This window comes from Rhipicephalus microplus, chromosome 3 (genome assembly GCF_043290135.1).
Source record: "Rhipicephalus microplus isolate Deutch F79 chromosome 3, USDA_Rmic, whole genome shotgun sequence".
In the NCBI taxonomy this organism is placed as follows: domain Eukaryota; kingdom Metazoa; phylum Arthropoda; class Arachnida; order Ixodida; family Ixodidae; genus Rhipicephalus; species Rhipicephalus microplus.
In genome coordinates, this window is record NC_134702.1 from 134,328,762 (window position 1) to 134,350,181 (window position 21,420).

At 48.3% G+C, this 21,420-nt stretch overlaps 1 protein-coding gene across 1 annotated transcript; it reads right to left on the reverse strand.

Moving 5' to 3' along the window:
• Positions 1 to 2,943: 2,943 nt before the first annotated feature.
• On the reverse strand, positions 2,944 to 12,112 carry LOC119188227 (iris). Its single transcript, XM_075888051.1, has 3 exons — positions 11,967 to 12,112; positions 9,914 to 10,205; positions 2,944 to 4,282 (listed from the first exon to the last, which is right to left on the reverse strand). Exons 1-3 carry the CDS (start codon positions 12,110 to 12,112, stop codon positions 3,173 to 3,175), a joined length of 1,548 nt encoding a protein of 515 aa, XP_075744166.1. The 3' UTR covers positions 2,944 to 3,172.
• Positions 12,113 to 21,420: the final 9,308 nt, after the last annotated feature.

A 21,420-nucleotide genomic window follows, 5' to 3' on the forward strand; every position in this document is an offset into this window, starting at 1 on the left:
CTAGATGCGCTTCGACGTCGTTGCGCTTTAACCATCTCCAATACATACTCAATATGGACAGATCGTGATAAACTTCACATTTCGACTGAGATAGCTGTATAACGTTGTTTAATCCAATCCCACGAGTGACGCAAATAATGGTGTATGTAAGCTGCAGCGCATTCTACGTATAGTACGCAGAGTCTGATATGCATGATGGTTCCCGTGTAATTCAGGGGTAGCTGCGACCAGCGCAGCATGTAGCTAATCCGCAAGTTTACAGAAGCGTAAAATCTACGCAAGCTGTAGGCGACTGCTGCGTAGGCCCCCCCCCCCCCCTCTGTCACACCGTCGCAGCTTGATTGCGACAGCTCTGCGGATTGAGCTCTAGAATTCCACTATCATATCTTCTCTGTAGATTTAATACGAGTTACCGATCGCTTTTTCACCGTTTTTACAGTTGTTATGAGATCACATTGGTGCCGTATAGTTGTCCGCCGCCACCGCCAGTTTCCGTAGCCGCTATCGCAAAAACAAAAACACACAAAAAAGAACAAAATAAGGAAAATCTTCTAAGTAGAACGGGATTTGAACCAAGGTCTTCTCTCTGGCAGCCTAGAAATATACAACATGGCCATGCCGGTTTTTGTTTTCTTCATACTTATTACAAATGTGCGTAATGTACATCATTGCGAAGAAAATGCTGAAGTGTGTTTTTAAAAGCTTACTTATATCCCGGTGCTCGAAATTCCTTCGCATAAAGACCGTATACAAGCGTTATTTTCGGAAGGAACAACGTTAAGATACGTAATTTATAGCGCAGTAAAAGAGCGAAATAGCAACCAGGCGTGTGCCCAGCTGAAATGTGTAAGCAGACGTCACACAGAATTGCCTAAAGAGTGGGCCGTTGATTGCTTCCAACACATTACAAAGGCTCCGCTATAATTATTCAGCGTAATCCGCAGAGGGCACGTAGTGCCTTGCAGATCTGCAACGGGTCACTACTCCGCCAATTAAGGAATGGCCATAGTGGGTGCTTCCCAACTTGAGGAAAGTTGCGATTTATGGCGTATCGGGTACCTATAGGAAGTGTTCTTGTATTAGTTGCACCGAGGGTACTTCCAATGGGCTCTATACTCCGTTTCATCCATCAGGTGCAACGCTGTGGAAGTCGCAACAAAGAGTAGTCCGATGTTCTTAACGAAAAATCAATTTTTCTTTCGTTAATGGGGCGAGAAGTCATTGAAAATATTGTGTGCCTTACAAACAAAAACGCCGTTGAACGTCTGTAATTATGTGGCTCTATATCTTAGTTTCCCCGTGACGTCACATACAAACTCTCTACTGTGGGTACGTCATGATGGCGGCCACCTGGACTTTCAGACTGTGGTTATAAGAAGGAAAAGAAGAGAAAAGTGAGCCCCGTGACTGCATCAGCGTGCGACACCTCAACAGTAGCTCACAAGGGGGGGGGGTGAGGAGGAATTAAAAGGATAGGATTAAAGGTATAAAGAGAGAGAGAGAAAGATGCGCAAGGACAGCGAGCGACGACATAAGAGAGATAGGAAAGATGGAAACACGGTCACAGGAGTCCGAGGACGGGGCACCACTTGCGAGAGCTCTTGCCGCTGACAGGAGATGGCGTATAGGCTAATTCAGTCAGCCAGAGGTGCGCTGACGTCGTCGTAGGGGACCAGCGGCAGGAGGTGGCGTATTTAGCGTCAGTGCAGGATAGGACACCACAGGGTCGTTCAGTACCCGCGTTTTCGGGTCACCCCGCTTTCTTCTGTTCGCCAGTCACGCCGTAGGGGAGCACAAGGAAACGCGAGGGTGCACCGATCACATGTCACGCAAGCGATCACGAGACGCGCGGAGTTTACGTTTTGCTGGCCGAGCTTCTTGCATACCATTCACAGTGGAGCACTTGATGTATGAAACTGAGTATATAGTCTCTTTGATCTGGCTTCACTTTCTACACCAGAGAAACAGTGCGGCACTTTGGTCCTTGACTTGGCGGGTGCAGTTCATGCCACCCGAGTTATACTGCACTCCATTTGACGTCGCGCTGCATGCAATAGTTCATCGGCACCTCAGCACTATTGCTTCCCTGTCAGTTCTCGTCTCGTGCAAGTATTGCGCAAGGTATACGGCGTGACTGCGTTTTTGCTCTCAACTTCAGGAGCACCAAAACCGCTATGGCGTGCTGCACTAACACTATAGAGGAACTGGGGCGGCCCTGGCATGAAACTTTTCGTAAATTACGTCCAGAAAGTGCAGCCAGATCGAGATCTCTAAAACGACGCTTTCCAAGCTTTCGCTGTAACAGTGCTGGGCTTTCAGCGTAGGCCTGGTGTTTTATTGCATGAAACGGTACATTGATTCCGACTTGAAAAATTCTTCCTATCCGCTGGTTTACTTACTAAATCCTGGTTTTCGTTTTGCTAAACACGAACTCGATCTTACATATCGTGCATCTCATTTTTCTGAAGCAGTCCAGGTTACCTCGCCTTTTCTTTTGCTTACGTTTGCTTTTCGACAACCTACTCCTCTTTCTTCTCCCTCGTATGGTTGCTCGACCGACTATGGAAGCTTCCACCGGGGTATGCTGTCCAGTGTGATCGTGTGTGGGGTGGTCGGTTGCAAGCTCGCTCTTAGTTCTTTTTAGTAGTTATCTCCTGTTATGATCAAATTTTGTACGATTCGCTCTTCAATATGATTTATATCAGGGCTAGCCTGCGTAGAACTCACAATTCGCGCCATGTGTCCTCAGTTTGAAAATACCGCATGCAGGTGTGGTGTTTAGTTTTCGCCAAAATTAAAAACGTGCCTCTATACGTCTTCGCTTCTAGCTATGAAAAAGTCCGTGCACAGGTGTATGCTCGTGGCGACGTTTCGACGAGCGGACTTGTCTTCTTCAAGGCAAAGTGCGCTCGTCGAAACGTCGCCACGAGCACACAACACCTGTTCACGGATTTTTTTTTATAGCGCTTGCTCTCTTCTCTCTCTTCCTCTCTCTTCTCTCTCATCTCTCTCTTCCTGCCGATTTTTGGTCCTCTTGTAGCTGTGTTCTGTGATCTTTCAGTGAAAAACAATCATGGCGTTCTCATAGCTAGACCAAACTTATATATCCGCGTAACAATAATTAAACTATCAATTACAATGTCTTAGGAAACCCTCGTCGCAAACTCTTATTTCAGGGCGACGGCAGAAGCTCCTCGCAAAAGTGCGGTCTGACGCTCCTCACGGAGCCCAGCAAAAGTACTGCGTTGGGTCGCCGGCTGAGCACCAGGAAAAGAAACGGCCGGTCCACCGTGAACTTCTCGTGCTCCGGCGCCGGTGGCAGGGTGGCCGAACGACTCACGCGTCCTTTCCAGCTGGTGCGGTAGGCCGCCGCGTGCTTGGCGACGGATACGAACGCGCCCTCGGATCCACACATGCCGGAAAGGTCCGCTGCGCCTCTGCGAAAAAGCGCGTCCGCGCCCATCGACGACAGCGCCGCGGCAAGGTCCATCGTGTCGCGCACGTATAGCTTGGGCAGCGTCAGGTCGACGTCCGTGCGCCGCTTCATCCGGCGCAGACACTGCGCCAGGTTGGCCGCCGTCATGCGGGCCTCGAGGGTAGCGAGGCCATCTCGCTTTTGTGGTAAGAAGATGACGAGGCACCGCGCGCCGGATTTGTAAGGCAGCTCGAGAGCCGTGGCCTCGAGCTCGGCGCTGTCGGCCATGCGGAAGTTTCCCGTACGGTGCATCATGGTGACGCCTCTCGGTTTGCATTCTTCTGTTGGCTGCCCGTCGACCGCATCCACAAGCACAGGCTCGTAGAAGAAGCCCTCGCCCACGTTTATCGGGTCGAAGCGGCGTCGCCAACGACCCTTTATCCCGACGGCGCTGAGCAGCACGAGCGACGTGTTCTCTTCCACCGTGCCCCGCGGGAGGGCCTCGAAATTGACGCTTTTCCCCAGAAGCGGGACGGCCTCCTTCAGCTGCGCCTCGATCTTCCAGCGCTGGTGCACCGAGTCGTTGACGAAGTCATGGCTCCGGCTACGAAGACGCCGGCTACCGCGTGCTTGCTTGTGGCGGCGGCTGTCGCTGCCGCTTTCAGCGCCGCCGCTCAGTGACGTGGACACCACCCAGTCTGCTGTCGATGGCCTCAGATGGCGCGCCTGGAATTCTTCTTTGAGCGTCACCCGGCGGTCTCTGTGCAGACAGCAGTCGTACTGGATTGTGAAGCCCGCCTTCTGGTAGCAGTCGTGACGGCCGTCCGGCAGCAGACGCTTGTCTCGATGTTCGAAGTAGCGGACCACCTGGTTGACAGGGAAAAGAACAACACTTTGGCAGGCCGGTACTGTCGTTAAGAAAATGTGATATACAAAACAAATTTAAGGAGCCCTTCCTCTGTGGGGGAAATGAGATTAACGGAAGCTTGGTAGGTGCGGGCTGGAAGTTATTTTTAAATGCGGAGCATTTTATAGTCGCACCTACTCGCAAATCCGACCTTGGTGGTGGCGTCGGCAGCACCACTGCGTATGCTCGCGCCTCGCATCTCGGCGGACACCTGACATATGACTGTCAAGGAGAACACATGACTAACAGCTCAACTTGCCAGTACCGCTTCGCCAAAAAGCCTGAACCACTTTACGCAGCACACGCAGAAAAGACGCTACAAACCAAGTCACCAGCGACGCAGCCAATATCAAATGACGATAGCCCGCCTGCCTTGGACGAGTGTAGCTACCCCAGTCTCGGGGGACATCACAAATGCTGATGAAATTGAAGTCACGATCTCGTCAGGGTCAAGCAGCCTCTCAATCAAGGTTCAAATCGAGAACCCGATCATCAAGTCACATTCGACATGTCGATTTATCAAAATCATCACCAAGCAACCCTAGTGTAGCATGGGCGCAAAGCCCAACGTCTTCGCTTCCATTATCTCCCCCGCAGCCATCGAAATCCTGCGCCTCGACGCATAACCCGCTCGTCAAGGAACTTACGCAAACAGTTAATGTGTTGAAATCTCAAATGACGTCGCAGCAAGCTCGGATCAAAACGCTGCTTGCACAGAACCGCTCTCTAGAAATCCGAGTGGCAAAGACCAGCCATTCCGTGCATAATTAAACTCCACAGCCCCAACCAGCCGCACCAGCCAAACGTAAAGCAACGACTTCCGCGGAAACTCTGCAATCCGAAGAGGACACGACAGCGAGAATTCTTTTAACGGTCAACGCATCCGTTGCCGAAGCCCTCCGCACAAAAGTCCACACGACGGTCGCAGAGCCGTTTACGCCACCGTAACAGAAGCCTTCGCAACCATAGACTCACGCTTAACGAACAGAGAGACATGACTATCAAACATGGAAGCTACCATAAGCAACACCGTAGGAGGATTAGAAGCACTTAGAACTGCCACAGACACCAGTTTTGCAGTAATTGAACAAAGCCTGGCCAGAGCCCCAGATGTCATACGCAAATGAGTGTCCTCTCACTCTTCCACCCAGCACCGCAATCCCACGACGCCCTCAAGTAATCCTCCAGCTGATACATCATGGCCCGCACCCAGTTGACTATATGGCAGTGTAACTGCAGGGGCGTCCGTAAAAAGAAAGCCCACCTGCAGCAACTCGTACAAGAAACACAACTGCCAAATTGCCAAACGCCTCCAGACGTCATCGAACTACAGGAAACAACGGCTGCTATCTCACTGCAGGGTTACATCGCTTTCCAACAATTCACCGACCTGCACAATCAAGAAGCTCCAAGTACAGGTATGCTCGTCCACAAGAGCCTCACGGCAAAACAACACGACTTAGAATTCCCGGACATTCCACACATGGTCGTGGAAGTTCTTCCACGAAAGCGCTCGCATCAGTCAGTCTTTAACCTTATCGTATATTGCGCACTCCGGGTACGCACAGACGTTTTCAACCTGCTTTTTCAGAAAACCACATCGCTATCACGAGGCGCATAACTGCTTATACTGGGATATTTCAACGCCGGGTACCCTGACTAGGACTACCTGCAGGCAAACAAATGAGGCAAGAAGCTATGGCAACTCAGTCAGGACCTCCGTTTCACTCTACTAAATGACCTGCAGAAGACACTGACCCGCATAGGAAACAGCGTGTGTAGGGACACGTCACCCAATCTCGCATACTGCAAGAATATTGCGCAGGCCAGTTGGGAGAACACCTGTCAACTCACTGGTAGTGACTACTACATCTTCGCCATCCAGGTACAGACGTCCACTTCCAAGAGAGTACACAAAGCACTCGCTTGAATCATGAAGTGACCCAAATTTAAAGACGTCCGCGAAAGTGAAGCCCTGGAACGCATAAGAAACCTCAAGGAATGGACAGCCTCACTAAAAGACCACGTGCGACACGCAACGCGCAAAAGTAAAGCAGTAGACGAAACGCCTGCCACAAACTGTCATTTTCTCCACGTGTGGGTACGCACGCGCAAGCCTGCTGCACAGATGGCAGAAGCAACGCTACAAAAAACTGCGTCACCGCATGCATACCCTCTCTGAAAAAATCGAGTGACACAGTACCTACCTCGCCCGCCAACAATGGGGCCAGCTGTGCAGCGGACTCAATCGACAGCTAGGCAACAAGAAGACGTGACACCTGTTACGCCACTTACTGGATCCCGACGACTCGAAAACAGCCGCCCAGCACAGACTTAAGCAACTTGTCCACCAACACCCCAGATCAAACGAACATCCAGTAACCGACCTGTCGGAAAAATACATCAACCAATCCCACCAACCAGCGACACCAATATCACACTATGAAGGTAAACCAAACCCAACTCTTGATGCCAACATCACAGAAGCCGAAGCGTGTGCAGTCATTTCAATGCTTCGCACAACTTCGGCACCAGGTCCAGACGGCGTCTCTAACAAAACAATCCGCAAACTAGATGCAAAGTCAGTAACTGCCCTCACTGAATATTTCAACGACTGCTGGCATGACGGCAGTATACCAGAATAATGGAAGCACGCGAAAATAGTGCTTATACCAAAGCCAAGAAAAAAGGCAGATTTATGAAATCTTCGCCCCACCTCGTTAACTTCATGCCTTGGCAAATTATTCGAGCACGTGGTCTTGGCTTGGCTAGAAACACTTGCAGAAGAGCAAGACCTTTTCCTTTCAACCATGCTCGGTTTTCGCGCCCACTTACCTACTCAAGACGCCCTGGCACAAATCTACCATGATTTATTGGAAAACCCTGTACGTGCGGGCACGCGAGCAATGCTTGGCGTAGACCTACGCAAGGCGTTCGATAAGGTGACACATCAAGAGATAGCCCAGCACTTGGCTTCAACAAACCCTGGGGAACGTATTTACAACTACGTGTGCTCCTTCTTACAAGGCCGCACTGTGGAACTTTCCCTGAATGAGAGCAACGCCACTAGGCGACTTGCCCTATCTAGCAAACGCACGCCACAGGGAGCCGTTCTTTCACGTTTCCTCTTCAACCTTGTGATGAGTCAACTCCCACAGTTACTAGACCGCATATCCAACATCCGACACACCCTATATGCGGACGACGTGACGGTACGGACCACTACCGGCTCCGACGGACAGATCGAGGAGTCACTGCAACGCGCTTTGGACACAGTGGCCGAATACGTCGCTCGTGCGGGTCTCGAGTGCTCAGTGGAGAAATCTGAACCCCTCCTTCTTCGTCCTCCTGACTACCATAAGGTTAAACACCCGCCAGAACCAAGCATCACTCTCAGAATCGCCGGATCTGAAATACCGATAGCGCAGCACATGCGCGCTCTCGGCCTTCACGTACCAGCCAGCAGGAGCGATACCGTCGCACTAGAGAGGCTTGTGGTCTACGTCACTCAGACTGCCCGTCAGTTAGGAAAAATCTCTGCGCGGAAACACGGCATGAAAGAAAAGGAATTTCTGCAGCTGTTAAACGCCTTCGAAGACTCACTCACGCCTTACCGTACTTATGACTCATCAAGGCTGAAAAAAAAAAGTTGACAGACTTATTCGCACAGTTCGCAAGATCACCCTGGGCCTCTCCCGCACCACATCGACCATGCACCTCCTCAGCCTTGGAATTCACCATACAATAAATGAGCTTATCGAAGCGCACCAAACTGTAGAAATTGAACAATTGCGTAGTAGTAAGACCGGAAGATGAATACTCCAACGTATCGGCATTTCTTCGTCACCAAGCGGACAAGACTTGGTCTCGCTACCACCCCTCATCAGACAGCGCTTCTTTGTGCAGCCGTTGCCGAAGCACATGCTGGCCGGCATTCATGACGGTACAGACGATCAGCCCGCGCCAGAAACCTTCACAGTACTATATACGGTTTGAACACTAAGGCGGCTCATGTGGACGCGGCAAGATACCCAGCCCCCAAACAGTCATATGCAATCAATGTCTCGTCGAAACGTACCCCAGTTGATAAAGAGCCTACCACGATGTGTATCGGCTCCATACAAACACAGGACCCAGCAGAGGCCGAAGAAGCTGCCATATCACTCGCCGCAATAGCCGGCTTTGAAACAATCAATATTGACGGCAAATCTGCCATCACCCGATTTGCCCGTGGCAATGTTTCCCCAACCACGGCACGAATACTCCGTCCTCTGCCCCAAGCGGCACGCAACGCCCCAACCGACACTGCTGCCAGCAGCAGCGACGATGACGATCCCCGTTTAATTCAACTCATCTGGGTCCCAGCACACGCAGGAAACACGGGTAATGAAGCCGCCCACAGACAAGCTCGAAGACTCGTACACCGAGCGGTGGGCCAGACTTAGGACCATGATACCGAAGCAACCGAACCACCCATCACCTTTCACGACATCACGCAGTACGTACTACAAGCTATTAAGGCAAACCAGACCACCTCCACATCCGCAACAAAACAAAGCTCAACAAATCATTGGCGGCGGCTTCAAACGAACTCATTCCCTTGCCCGTACATATACAGACACATATACCCAGCCTTATTCCCATCTTCGTGCACCCTTTGCAAGACACAGACCGCAACCTTGGACCACATCATCGGGGGATGCAGCAAGGACCCTTCCCCACCAAACCTCTTAGGACAGTCACGTTCAAGTGAGGCCTGGGAGAGAATCGTTCCGACCACAAGCCTGGACACCCAGCTCCGGGCCATCAAAAGCGTTGACGAGGTGGCGACCAGGCATGGCCTGACAGCTCTCGCCACTTAGGAAACCGTCAGCTGCCTTAATGAAGTTATTTACAACCACTACAACCATTCACCGGCTACCCCAAATAAGTTAGCACTGGATCGCATCTAAGCGTCTCACCACTCGTTGAAGCAATGCTTCTCCTTCATTCAATAAATAAGAAAAATAAAGACGAAATAACAATTAAGCATTCTTAAACCATACCTGTTACGCGAGATTCACGCAATGCCCCCCCCCCACACACACACACTTCCCACACACACACACACTGTGACGCATTTACTCGAGTTCTCCCCGTGGGAAGATGTGGGTGGTTTTTGTTCATTTATTTTACCATTGTTTATTTGTGCCTTTCTTTCCGCGGTGGAAGTGAAACGACTCTCAGTGCGATTGTGACGAAGTCGTCAGGCCTGATCTCATTCTGGAGCCCGTGCCGGAATGTGACAGGTGCGTTCATGTTTTGGCATGCAATGAGCGTGGAAGTGCCAAGGATTTATCATTCAGATTGCCAAGTCAGATGCGGGTGATTACCGGCAAGCAGACGGCGATAGACCAGCATTAGAAGATGCCACATGCCAATACCACCGACGTCCATTAGAGGGCCCCGTTTTGGTTTCCGGCATGCGCCGGGTTTCTCACACGCGACAACGCTGCCACTGAAATCAAAAGTCATAAAACGCTTCACCTGAAAAAGGCCAAACAAAATGCTGCGTACTTCTCGTATCCGCTAAACTGCCCACGAGCACTTACCTGCTCTACTTGTTCTTGTTTATCGACGCCTGCTTGTACGGGCCACTGCAAGAGGCGCGAAATTTGCGCCGCCGTCTCGCCGCGTGCGCCCGACTGCATCAGCTGCAGAGTGCTGGCGATCAGGTAAGGCGAGAAGACCACATTTTGTGGGTGGTGATGGGCATGCTGCGGGTCGCTTGCAGGCGCTGCGCGATGCGATTGCCGGGCGTGGTACAAGTTGATGCCGAACTGCAGGATGGCGTTGCTCAGCGCCGCCACGACCATTCGCCGGGGCGAGCTTTTGCCGGATGGCCTGTAGAGAGCGGCGGGTATACTTTAGGAGCTGATATAGTGTACGCAGGAGATCGTCACAAGTTCGTTGCCGAAGACCAACATATGCACAAAGTGTGCAAAGAAAAGAGGAATAACGGTGCTCTCGAGCAAATGGCGGTGGGTTTGCGTTAGCATGGAAACCATTTAGTTCAAAGCGTTATGCGAGGTCATTATTTGCCAGCGCGTTCACTTTTTAGGCTGCCCGTACCGAGGACTGCTTGCGAACTTGCTGCAACAGGCGGTGAGCCAGAGCTTATTCGTTGGCCGGTCAGTAACGCAGAGAATAAAATCAAGGTGGCCGTGACCCGCAGAGGCTTGCAAATGCTGAATAACATCGCTCTCAAATATACAAGAAGTCAAAAACTGCCTTCAAACGCTGCAGATGCTTAGACAGCAACTACGAATAAATCCAGTGCACGAAACTCGTCATGGACAGCTTTGATTTAAGAGAGTTCAGACAAGGTGGTTTGGCCGAGGAGAGTATATGTATATTATATATAAGGTGAAAAGGTGTACTGCCAAGCATTAAATATTCAGCTGCTAGCCCGATAGTGTCTACGAAGTATCCAGATATTTTACGAGATTTTTGAGACCTGATGATGATTTGTGAGGCCGGCTGAGAGACAGGCTAGATTTGGCGAGAGCAGGCGATGCATCTCAAGACTGGACCAACATGTCGCATTACGGCGTTAGCGGTTTCATGTAACAACACGACACTATTTCGGGACGCCAAATGATGTCACATACAACTGACATCGACCACTTCTTCATACCGATGACCCAGGCAATTTCAATCGCGATTTTCATTTGAGGCTGTTTCATTTGACACAAAAAGTAGCGATTTTTCAGTCTGCGAATTCGCTCGCGGTGAAAAAAAAAAAAAAAAACACCAGTTCGCTTCCACCACAGCGGTCAACGGCGAGCTTCCAACATTTGGAGAAATTTTTGCTCTGATCGCATCGGCGGAAGTGATTTCGGTTCGGGGCCCTTCGAAATAGAGTGAGGCCTGTCAAACTGTCGAGATTGCGTTAACGTGTTTGTTTTGGTAATGGCTGCTGTTGCGCATTTCAAAGTGTAGTTAGATTGGAAAGTGTTCTTAAATAAATGACGAAACGCAAGTACTCCTCGTTACCGTCCATGCACACCTAATAATATCATAGCGCAAAGATTGTTACATTATATTTGGAAAATTTTATTGTCTGCCACAATGAACGGTGGCAAGAAACGTCGCTCGCCGCTCCAGTTGCAAAGTGGACACCATGGACCGTTCGCGGTCCATGTAAAACGGAACTGCCATTAGCAGCGTTTGCGAATAGAGCGATTGCAGCGAACGGAACGATTTTTTTTTCGCTGTAATCGCGGCATGTAAAACAGCCTTAAAGATGATCTGGACTGGACTCGATCCGGATCAGATGCGGCTACACGGTCACTTGGTTGCGGTTACGCCATATAGGGATCCATACGATCGTGATATGGCTGACGTTTGCACTAATACAATTCGAATCGGTGGGATAGTGCATCAGGGATGATTGTCGATCCCTATCAAGAAATAAGATCCCGGTCTGCCCTAATCGCGATGGAAAGTGCTCGCGTGACACCGGCACCAATTCGTGCAGATTAAGGAGAATAAGAAATTACAGACGCAGATTAAGGGTAACCTGAAGAGATGGAGGCAGGAAATTCGAAGCCACGTATGGGGCTCGCACGAATGCTTCGAGGCGCCAGCGTGCTTACGGCGTACCCGTTTCCTTCTTGGCTGTCGGCGCCGTTGCCCTCATGCTCGTGACGCTCGTCCAGTGGCCAGGACTGACTGCGTATGCTGGTCACCGGTGTCGGGGAGATCTGGCTGCTGGACGTCAGCAGATTCGGCGATGACTCCGGGCTCATAGCCGCAGAGAACAGGAAGCGGAATGTGAAGATCCACCTACACGTAGCACACTGAAACGACTTCTTCTCGATCGCGTGTCACGCAGTGCAGCATTGGCGCGAGCAGCAGATCGAGGAGAAGAGGAAGTAGAATACGATGATGATGATGACCTCGTATGGATGAATTAACTCCGCTCTAACGGGTTTCCAATTCTACTGTACTTTCCAACATCCGCTTATGTAAGACTGCTGCTCGATTCCGCAGGCGTGCGCTTATGGAAGACTTTGGAAAAACCTCACTTACGACTTCTACCGAATATCGGCATTTATTATGTCCCTGGCGAAGAGCCTTTTGCCAAACTCGTAAACTAGAAATAGCTATCACCGAATATAAATTTCAACAAACACAGGTCTGCTCAGGCACCTTCGCCACTGCGCGCTTTCCGTGGGAAACTGGAAACAAGAGATCATATCTTTTTGACCTGCAGGCGGTTTGCTACAATGCCAAAAGCCCTTTTAAAGTTACTTCTACGTGGTACTGGTATGGATTTATCTGTGCGTGTCATTTTGTCTTTCGGAGTTTCTATTTCTGGCTTTTCCAGTGCAAGAGTATGCCCGGTCAGGAACTATAATAATGAAACTGATAGGTTGACGAATTATTCTGCATTATTATTCTAACGTGTCTATAACGTTATATACGTTCAAAAATCAGAGTAGTGCTCTAATGTAAGCATGAATTCTTTTATTTATTTAAGTATTTATATGCAATATACCAAACACCACAATTTTCTATAGGTGATTGTAATATTTCTAAATTATAACCTCTATATTCTAAAACTGCACAGTATCTTAGAAAAACACTCAGTCCATGGCCAATTCCCCACAGCGGGTATGTGCCATGAGCAATAGGTGAACATGAACGAGAACTGCGCTCGCACTGGACGGATTCTTAAATTTTTGGCGGTGTTCAATTCGTGAGGCAATAAGCTGTTTGAGTAACTCCGTTTCCCGTTTACTTCAAAAAAGTGTTTCAGGGACCTTTTAAGATGCACCGTTGCGTTTAACAAGAAGCTCATCATTGATGTTCCCTACTACGTTGAAGAATTCCCATTCAGAGATGTGGAAATTCTCTATTTCGGATATTTTTTCCTGAAAACATTCACGAGTTTCTCAGCATTTTTCCCAGAAGAACAACACTGAATTCCAGGACCATCCATGGACGCACATACTATGAATACACGTGTCTGACGTTTTGGTGACTTTTGAAATCATGAGTGGTTCTCCACTGCCGCACAACAAAAGCATGACTATATTATTTCATATACTGTACATTGTAGGCTTGTTATATAAGACCAATTGTGAACTAGAAATCACTTTGCACAAATATACGAAACAAATCTCGAGTGCTATGCTTGTGTGGTGCATGCCCCAGAATAGGTTACAGTAGATGAAGACGCACTATGACCACTAATTATTGGTCATCATAGGAGAATTTAACCAATCTTGAAATTACCTGCAATATCACGAAGATTCCCTTTTCCCCTTTGGCTCAAAATGACAGGCGAAAATTCTCCGAAAAAGAAAAATGCCCTGCACGGAACATCACTGAAATTCATCAGAACTTTTTAGAAGGTGAGCCATGACAAATGGGCCATCGTCATCATTACAACTGCCTACTTTCGGCTAAAGTGGATGTGAACCAGTGTTGCCAATGTTAATTATTAACATTGTAGCACGGTGCGAACTCACAGCGGAGGTGGGCAGGGCCAGCCGTCGGAGGCCTCCAGAGCCCCGATAGTCAAAGCAAAACATCGGGAGCTGATATGAAATATGGCGAAGAATATACAATCGTTGTTAATGTTCTCTAGTCGGTAGTTAATACAATGCATGAACGTCTCGAGTACATTCGTAAATATTTAACAGGTTCTCGTCAGTTGAAGAATCTGCAAGCGAGTGTGATCGGGCTGCAAATTTCTGAAGTGTGCATTTCTTTTACATTGTTATAGTTGTAGCTATTAAACTCTGGTCGGCTCTAGTGTAGCCTTCACTCTAAACAAGCAAATCTATTTCTGTTTTTTTCTCATGGTCGAGTAGTAGCCGTTATCAATAGGATATTGCAGAGCTCTACGACACAGCCAAAGTGCTACAATCAGTTAGCATGACGTATTGGAAATAAATGAAGTAGTGCGCATTTTAAACTTGCCTAAATGCCATGATCGTTGCATCACGCTGCACCTTTACGCGCTTGAGGCGCGCGGAGAAACTTTCCTAAAAGACTGCCACGGGATTCAGATTTCGCTTTCCTCTGAATCACTAAAGTGTTAACCTGAAAAATGAGCAACTCTCAGGTAACTATGCTTATACTGAACGCGGTTTTGAATGTAGAGTCCGAGGTTGACGTGTGCTCATAACTATAGAGGCACCACAATTAAGGCGGCCATTATACCTGCCTAGGCTTGCGCAAGACTGAAGATCGCACATAAACGTGCATTTAATACCATCAAGACAGAGGGAAAATGCGAGCCACAAATAAAATTTGATGTTTCTCAAATTTGCGAATACACTACGAGGGCAAAGATGGACTGGATAGAGAGAGAGAACGAAATGAGAAAAAAGGCAGGAAGGTCCACCAGGACTGTAGCGCATGGTTTGCTACCCTAAACTTAGGAGAAGGGGAACGGCAAAGAAAATTGAGAAGGAAAGGTGGGAGAAAAGTACAAGCGCGAAAAAAGAAAAACAAATGCGGGGGTGCTAGAGCATATTCAATAGGTCGATGTCACTCAAGAAGTTCAATAAAGCCCTTGGCTGATTCTCTGTGCGATGGCAGATCGTGTCAGCATACGAGCACTGATTGTTCTGTCAAGGTCTTGTCGTCATGGCGGGCCAACGCTGCAGCTAGGGGTAGCCTATTTCGTAAGGCACCATCCGAAGACACTGCACGTATAGGTTACCTTGACGTTAGCCTCTACGCTCCTGCACCTCTGATGCCGTGCGTGCATGCATTCGTGTGGTTAAACAAACTCCGCGTACAAATGGCCGCTAAAATTCATCCCGCATGTGACGTTATCAAAGTGATCATATTTGGGAGACGTGTTCTTGTTTGAAGCGCTCGACAAGCTGGATGAAAGTACCAAAAGTCGAATGCGTTCGTTGAACCCGACTCGACGGTGAAATCCATCATTTTTATTCTGCATTGATTGTACTGACCCCCCCCCCCCCTCTTCTGTTCTGTCCCACGAAAGTTTGCTGCATCTAACATGTTTTCGCACTACTTCCGGAATGGGCTCACCTTTGATCGGCGGCGAAACCAGGTAGTAGCATAAATCAACCCCCCCCCCCCCCGAACAAAATTTCTGCCTACGCTCCTGCCTTTGATCGAGTGAGGAAATCATATATCGACGTCACAGTGCACCGTTGCTTTATTTGATGTTACAGTGACGTCATGATGACTTTGTTGCATGAATTAGTGTTGATGCCAACGGTCCTTTTCGCGTTTGATGCGGCATTCAAGGCTTTTGCCTGAATAAGAAGCACTTGTTTGATGAGAACATTACCAATAGGTACGCTGCACCCCGGCCCAAGAAATGGGTTCGGTCACTGTGGCCGCCCTTTTTTTTTCTTTATCATGATATTGTCTAGACAGGTTGACAGGAACGACATGCATTGTAAAACAACTTGAAGATGAATATAGGAAAACAAGTGCAAGGGAGGCATTCGCATGGTCAAGCGTGAACTCGCGTGAACTTTCCAGGAAGGTCATCGACTCTCGAAGCTCGCCGTTCGTTTGACCTCCCACCGCAGCTAGTAAGACGAGGGCCGCGGTCACAACAAATGAGTGGGCACATGGTCCACGGAACGCGTGTTCCTTGGTGCCTAGGAAAGAAAACAAGAACGTCAATAAGGCTGCATGTAGACCAAGATGCGTCGCTAACCCTCGCCACCTCCTCGTGAGCGAAAAAAAAAAGTACAGGGATCTAAATAATAAACATTAGAATAAAGTTCAGAAAAGAGAGAGAGAGAAATGGAGAGCACGCGGAAGCCGCCGTTCCTCGTAAACCATCAAGCGACCACTTGGCCTGTCGACAGTGTGATAAACGGTCAGAGAGTACGCGGAAATAACTACAAAGCAAACGGCACAAGACGGCGAAAAAAAAAATTTTTTTCGGAAGCTCAAGCGGCCATCCGGCATCTACGGTCAGGCGGCCCACATGATCTGTGCGCGGCGGTCACTGACCTCTCGGGCGCAGCTCGCGCCGTGGGCTCCCAGAACCCTAAACACGGGTTCACCGCCTACCCTGGGTGCCGCGCCGATTACCCTCTCTTCCTCGTTCTTTCCGTGGGTGAGGAGAACGGCTAAAACGACGAAGGATGCCCGCGGAGTAAGGAGAGAAAGGAACCGAAAAGGGGGGCCAATCCCTTTGGGTCCCGCCTCCCCGGGGAACAAACGCGAAGACGGCGCCCGCTGGGAAGCGCTTCCTCGAGGGCTCGGTGAACTCCGCCGCAGGTCGTCGGGTGACGGAGGCGACCTTGACTGAGCAGTCTGCCGGGGTCGTTGAACGGTCGTCGCCGGGCCTTGTTCCCGCCCGCCCCTCGATCTGGCTGTGAAGGTGCTCAGCGGCAACCACAAGGAATGGCTGCTGACCGCGTGCCGAGGAGAGGAGGGTTAGAATGAAAGCATCAAATACGAGAGCAAAATTATTCGTAGCTTCACCGCACTTTAGAAAAAGAAAAAGGGAAATGAAAAAAATTTATAAGAAGCGTGTAGGACCAAAGTTGACCGCTAAGAGGGTGTAAAAAATAAATCTATTTCAAATACAAAGAATTCTGGGGATTACCTCGTGAAGAACGGTACGCCGAACTGACTGTCCGAAAAGGAAGCGGAAGAGAAGTTAAAGGGGAAAAAATTGAGGCATAGCGTTCACCTCTCCCCAATGTCGACAGGAGGAAAGATCCTGAATGGCATAGGTCGGCTCAAAAAAATTTAGAAGAGACCGTTTCGAGAACCGCTGGGAAAGAAGACGTGAACCCGTTGTTCGTGACCTCACAACAGAAAGAGTCAGAGGTCGAGACGTTTCGGTATGAGTAATGGTCGTTGCGGCGGCGCGCTGTAGAACCGGTAAACACTTATGCTGCGCACTGGCCTTGGTAGAAAGGGGAGTAATCTACTTGCTGAGGTATCGGTTCAGCAGTCTGCCGCAGGTTAACGAACGCTTGGAGCATGAATGCACGCATCGTCATCCACATATTTCGTTCTCTCTAGTTGTTGTCGAATGGCCTTTCGCACAGACACTGTCCTGAGGTCTCTGACAGGCGTCGGATGGAGTGGACTGCTGGAGGACCATGAGTCTTGAAGCGACGACAGGGCTGGCTGAAAGATTCGCGTTTCAGCGGAAAAAATTGCGCGACTGAAATTTGCCCTTCCACGCTCTTCGTAATCAGATATTATCATAATTATTACTCTTATATTTATTCTACTTATATAAAAATCTTACTAGAAAGCTGCTATGAACGCGCAATAACAGTAAATTTTGCAGTTGTAGAAGTCTGCGGCCGCTGATGTCCATCAAAGCTTTGCACAGAATAATAAGAAAAAAGAAAGCTTCAGGCCAGGCGTGGAACAGGATAATAAATAGGCATGTTAGTCAGTTGTGAGTGTCCAGTTAGCTATCCGGAGCAGTATAATCAAGCGGGAATTCGTTTGCCCTGTACCTGAGGTGTTCTAGATAAATAAGGAATGAAGAATGTCACTCAGTGAGTCCATACCTGTATACGCCTACATGGGTTCACCATCCCTCCGTAACGGACATTAGCGCAAACAGGGGGTGGCACACCAAGTCCGTGCGCACCCCCTTCCCCAGAATTATTTTGGGCATGGCTTGTACAGAGCGAAAAAAAAGTCAATTTCAAAAACATGTCCCTCCCACCTCCTACTCCCCTCTCCCCGAAAAAAAAAAAAACACCAAAGTTTTGCCTACGCTCCTGGTAACGGAAGATCCAACTTCCACCCTCATCACCTAGTGAGCTGCTCGAAGGTTCAAAGCAGACAGCCCATGACCACATCAACTGATGAACCACTCTCACCTGCTGTGAACTTCATCTTGTCGTATTTTATTTGGAAGCATAAACACGGGGAAGACAATACCCGCTTGTTCCAAATCTGCGATTTATTTTCAACGTTCTCGTCCGACTTAGGCGATTCATAATGGAAGCCTATTATAATTATGCAATGCTCTTGCAGACTTACGCGAAAAAACAAACGATAAGGATGTGGCATACACCTGATAACTTGGCATGTCACTTCTCCATGTTTCTTCGGTGACGCCTTCAAATGTAGATGTTCATATCATCAATCCTGTATACGTACGTGCGCGTAATACCACGAAGATCTCCTAAAAGTCATCCGCGACAAACCCCCCAAAATTGGAACATTATGAACCCCAACAATTTATCGCATAACATTTCACTGTGTAGTCCTGATGGCTCACAGGTAAAAGCTCAGTAGCGCTCTCAATTGATGAATTCTAAATTTTTCTCAGTCTTTACTAATGAGCCGCCCGGCAATATTCCGTCTGCCTACAGATATGACTTTCCCCAGATACCACCCTTAACCATAAATGCTGAAGAAATCCTAACAATTATAAACCAACTGAAAACATTTAGTGCCACTGGTCCTGATAACATATCGGCAAAGATACTAAAATCCAATGGAGCTATTACTATAGCCACATTCTGCAAATCATAATCTCTCAGTTCCTTTCCGAAGGTACTATACCTGCGGACTGGAGGGTATCCAAGGTAACCCCGGTGTTCAAATCAGGTGACCGTCCAAACCCCATCTAACTATCGTCCTAGTTCAGTGACATACATTGAATGCAAAATCTTAGAGCACATTATTTATTCACACGATGCCCACCACCTCAATAAAAACCAATTCTAAAGATCAGCACGGCTTCCGACCTGGTTTGTCCTGCGAAACTCCGCTTTTCGCATTCACTACTGACTTCCAACATAAGATTCTATATTTTAAACTGACGTCATATACATTCACTTCCCTAAAGCCTTCGATCGTGTCGCTCATCAACGACTAATAAACAAACTCTGTTGTCTCAACTTGGACCCTTTAAACCTGTCGTGAAACCAATTTTTTCTATCACATCGATCTCAGTTCACTCCACTGCTGCTCCCGTTAAATTCGGTGTCCCTCAGGGGTCAGTGCTCGGCCCCTTGCTCCTCCTTATATATTTGAACGATCTACCGTCACGAATTTCAATAATTCAATTACTTGCGAACGATTGTATCCTTTACCACCGACTAACCACCCCTGACGATCACAAAATTCTACAGAATGACCTATCTTTAGTTGAAAACTGGTGTTTAATGTGGTTGTTGCAGACCAGTGTTTTCGAATGCGAAGTCATGCGCGTATCTCGCAAGAAATCAAAGTATGAACACGTCTACAATTCAATCTCAACAAACTTGGCAAATGTCGACAAATACAGATACCTTGGTGTTCTCATTCCTAACACTCTCTCATAGTCATATCCCATCACACACTTAATGGCTGACGCATCAAAAAATCTTGGTTACATCCGAAGAACTTTATTCCTCTCACCTCCTACAGTCTCCAAAATTGCATACGTAACTTTCGTTCGTAGGAAGCTCGAATACGCGTCTTCCATTTGGAGCCCACACCAAACCTATCTGATTAATCTATTAGAATTCGTTAAGAATAGGGCTTGCCCGGTTCATCACGTCTGACTACAGTCGCTCATCAAGCACCACTTTAACTAAGGAGCCCTTATACTTGCGGAATCTAGCAAACAGACGTATGCTTTCTCGACTTTCTTTGTTTCATAAATTATATATTAATCTTTTCCTCACTTGCATGGCTCTCTCCTAATTACTTTCTCCCGCCCACTACACTCGGCAGCTGTTGAATTCCCGAAGCCTACAATGTCTTTTCGGTAGGACCGCTGCACTTAACAATTCATTTATTGCGGTCGCCATCAAGGAATGGAATAACTTACCGGAAGCCGTTGTATCGGAGCGTGACTCGTGCGCATTCAAACAGCTACTAACAGCGCACTTAAATTTGGAGACCCATTAATGCTCCACCACCGCCACCGTATTTCGTGCTCTTGTACGTGTAAATATTGTGCGCACGTGTTTTTACATTTGTATAAGCACATTTCTTTACGTCTGTTCTCGGATCCTGCAAAAGTATTGCTCGTGTATTCGCACTACTTTCTTATTTTTTTGTTTTTTCTGTATTTAGTAAAACGTTCTCCCCTCTTTTGTATTGCTCCTAAGGGGTTCTTAAGGGTGAAATATATGACGATGATGATAATCTATAGGAGTGGGCCAGGCAGCAGCACTACCGGCGGGATGCTCAGTAATCCCTTCTGCTTCGTTCTTCAGGTTTTGGCTGTGCTTCAAGAAATTCGGCTATCACAGCGCGGCTGCCTCCCTGGAATCAAGCAAGCCGAACTGCTACGCAGATATGGACCGGAGCCATCGCCGCTTGCCGACTACGGTATCAGCAGCATCAAAAGTCCTCACACAGCAAGATGGCCATTGCGGCCATCTTCGGTGACGTCACATCACGTGTCCATCTTGGAAGCTACAAAAGGGCGTGAACCGGCGAGCCACCCCAGTGGGCCAGGCAGCAGCACTACCGGCGGGATGCTCAGTAATCCCTTCTGCTTCGTTCTTCAGGTTGGTGATAACCGGCCATCGCATTGTTTTCGTAGTGACAACCCTTATTTGTTGCTGCTGCCTTGCCCACACTTTGTACTAAATATTGTTACTTATATTTTCACCCTAGCAAAAAGTTTATTACTTTGTGGCGACATTGAAACAAACCCCGGTTCCTCCCAAAGTGATACGTTGCGTGAGTTACTGGCTGGACAACAAAAAATAATGGAAACCATGGCATCTATGCAATCTTCTCATGAGAAGATAGAAAAGAAATTGTCATCAGTAAGCGACAGAATGGAGGCATTGGAGAAACAGCTGTCTAGTCTTGCCACATTGGGCGATAACATTAAAGACTTAGAAGACCAAATGTCCCACCTTGATAAAAACTTCGTGGCGCTTAGGGACAAAGTAGATGATTTAGATAATAGGAGTCGCCGAAATAACCTAATCATCTATGGTCTTTATGAACCCAAGAATGAGACACATGAAGAATTGGAAAAGAAATTTAATAAGGACATTGTAGAAGAAAAACTGGGACCTAAAGCGGTCAGCATTGAGCGAATCCATAGGTTAGGCCGCAGTATGGAAAATAAAAATCGTCCAATTGTAATAAAGTGTCTGGATTATAAAGA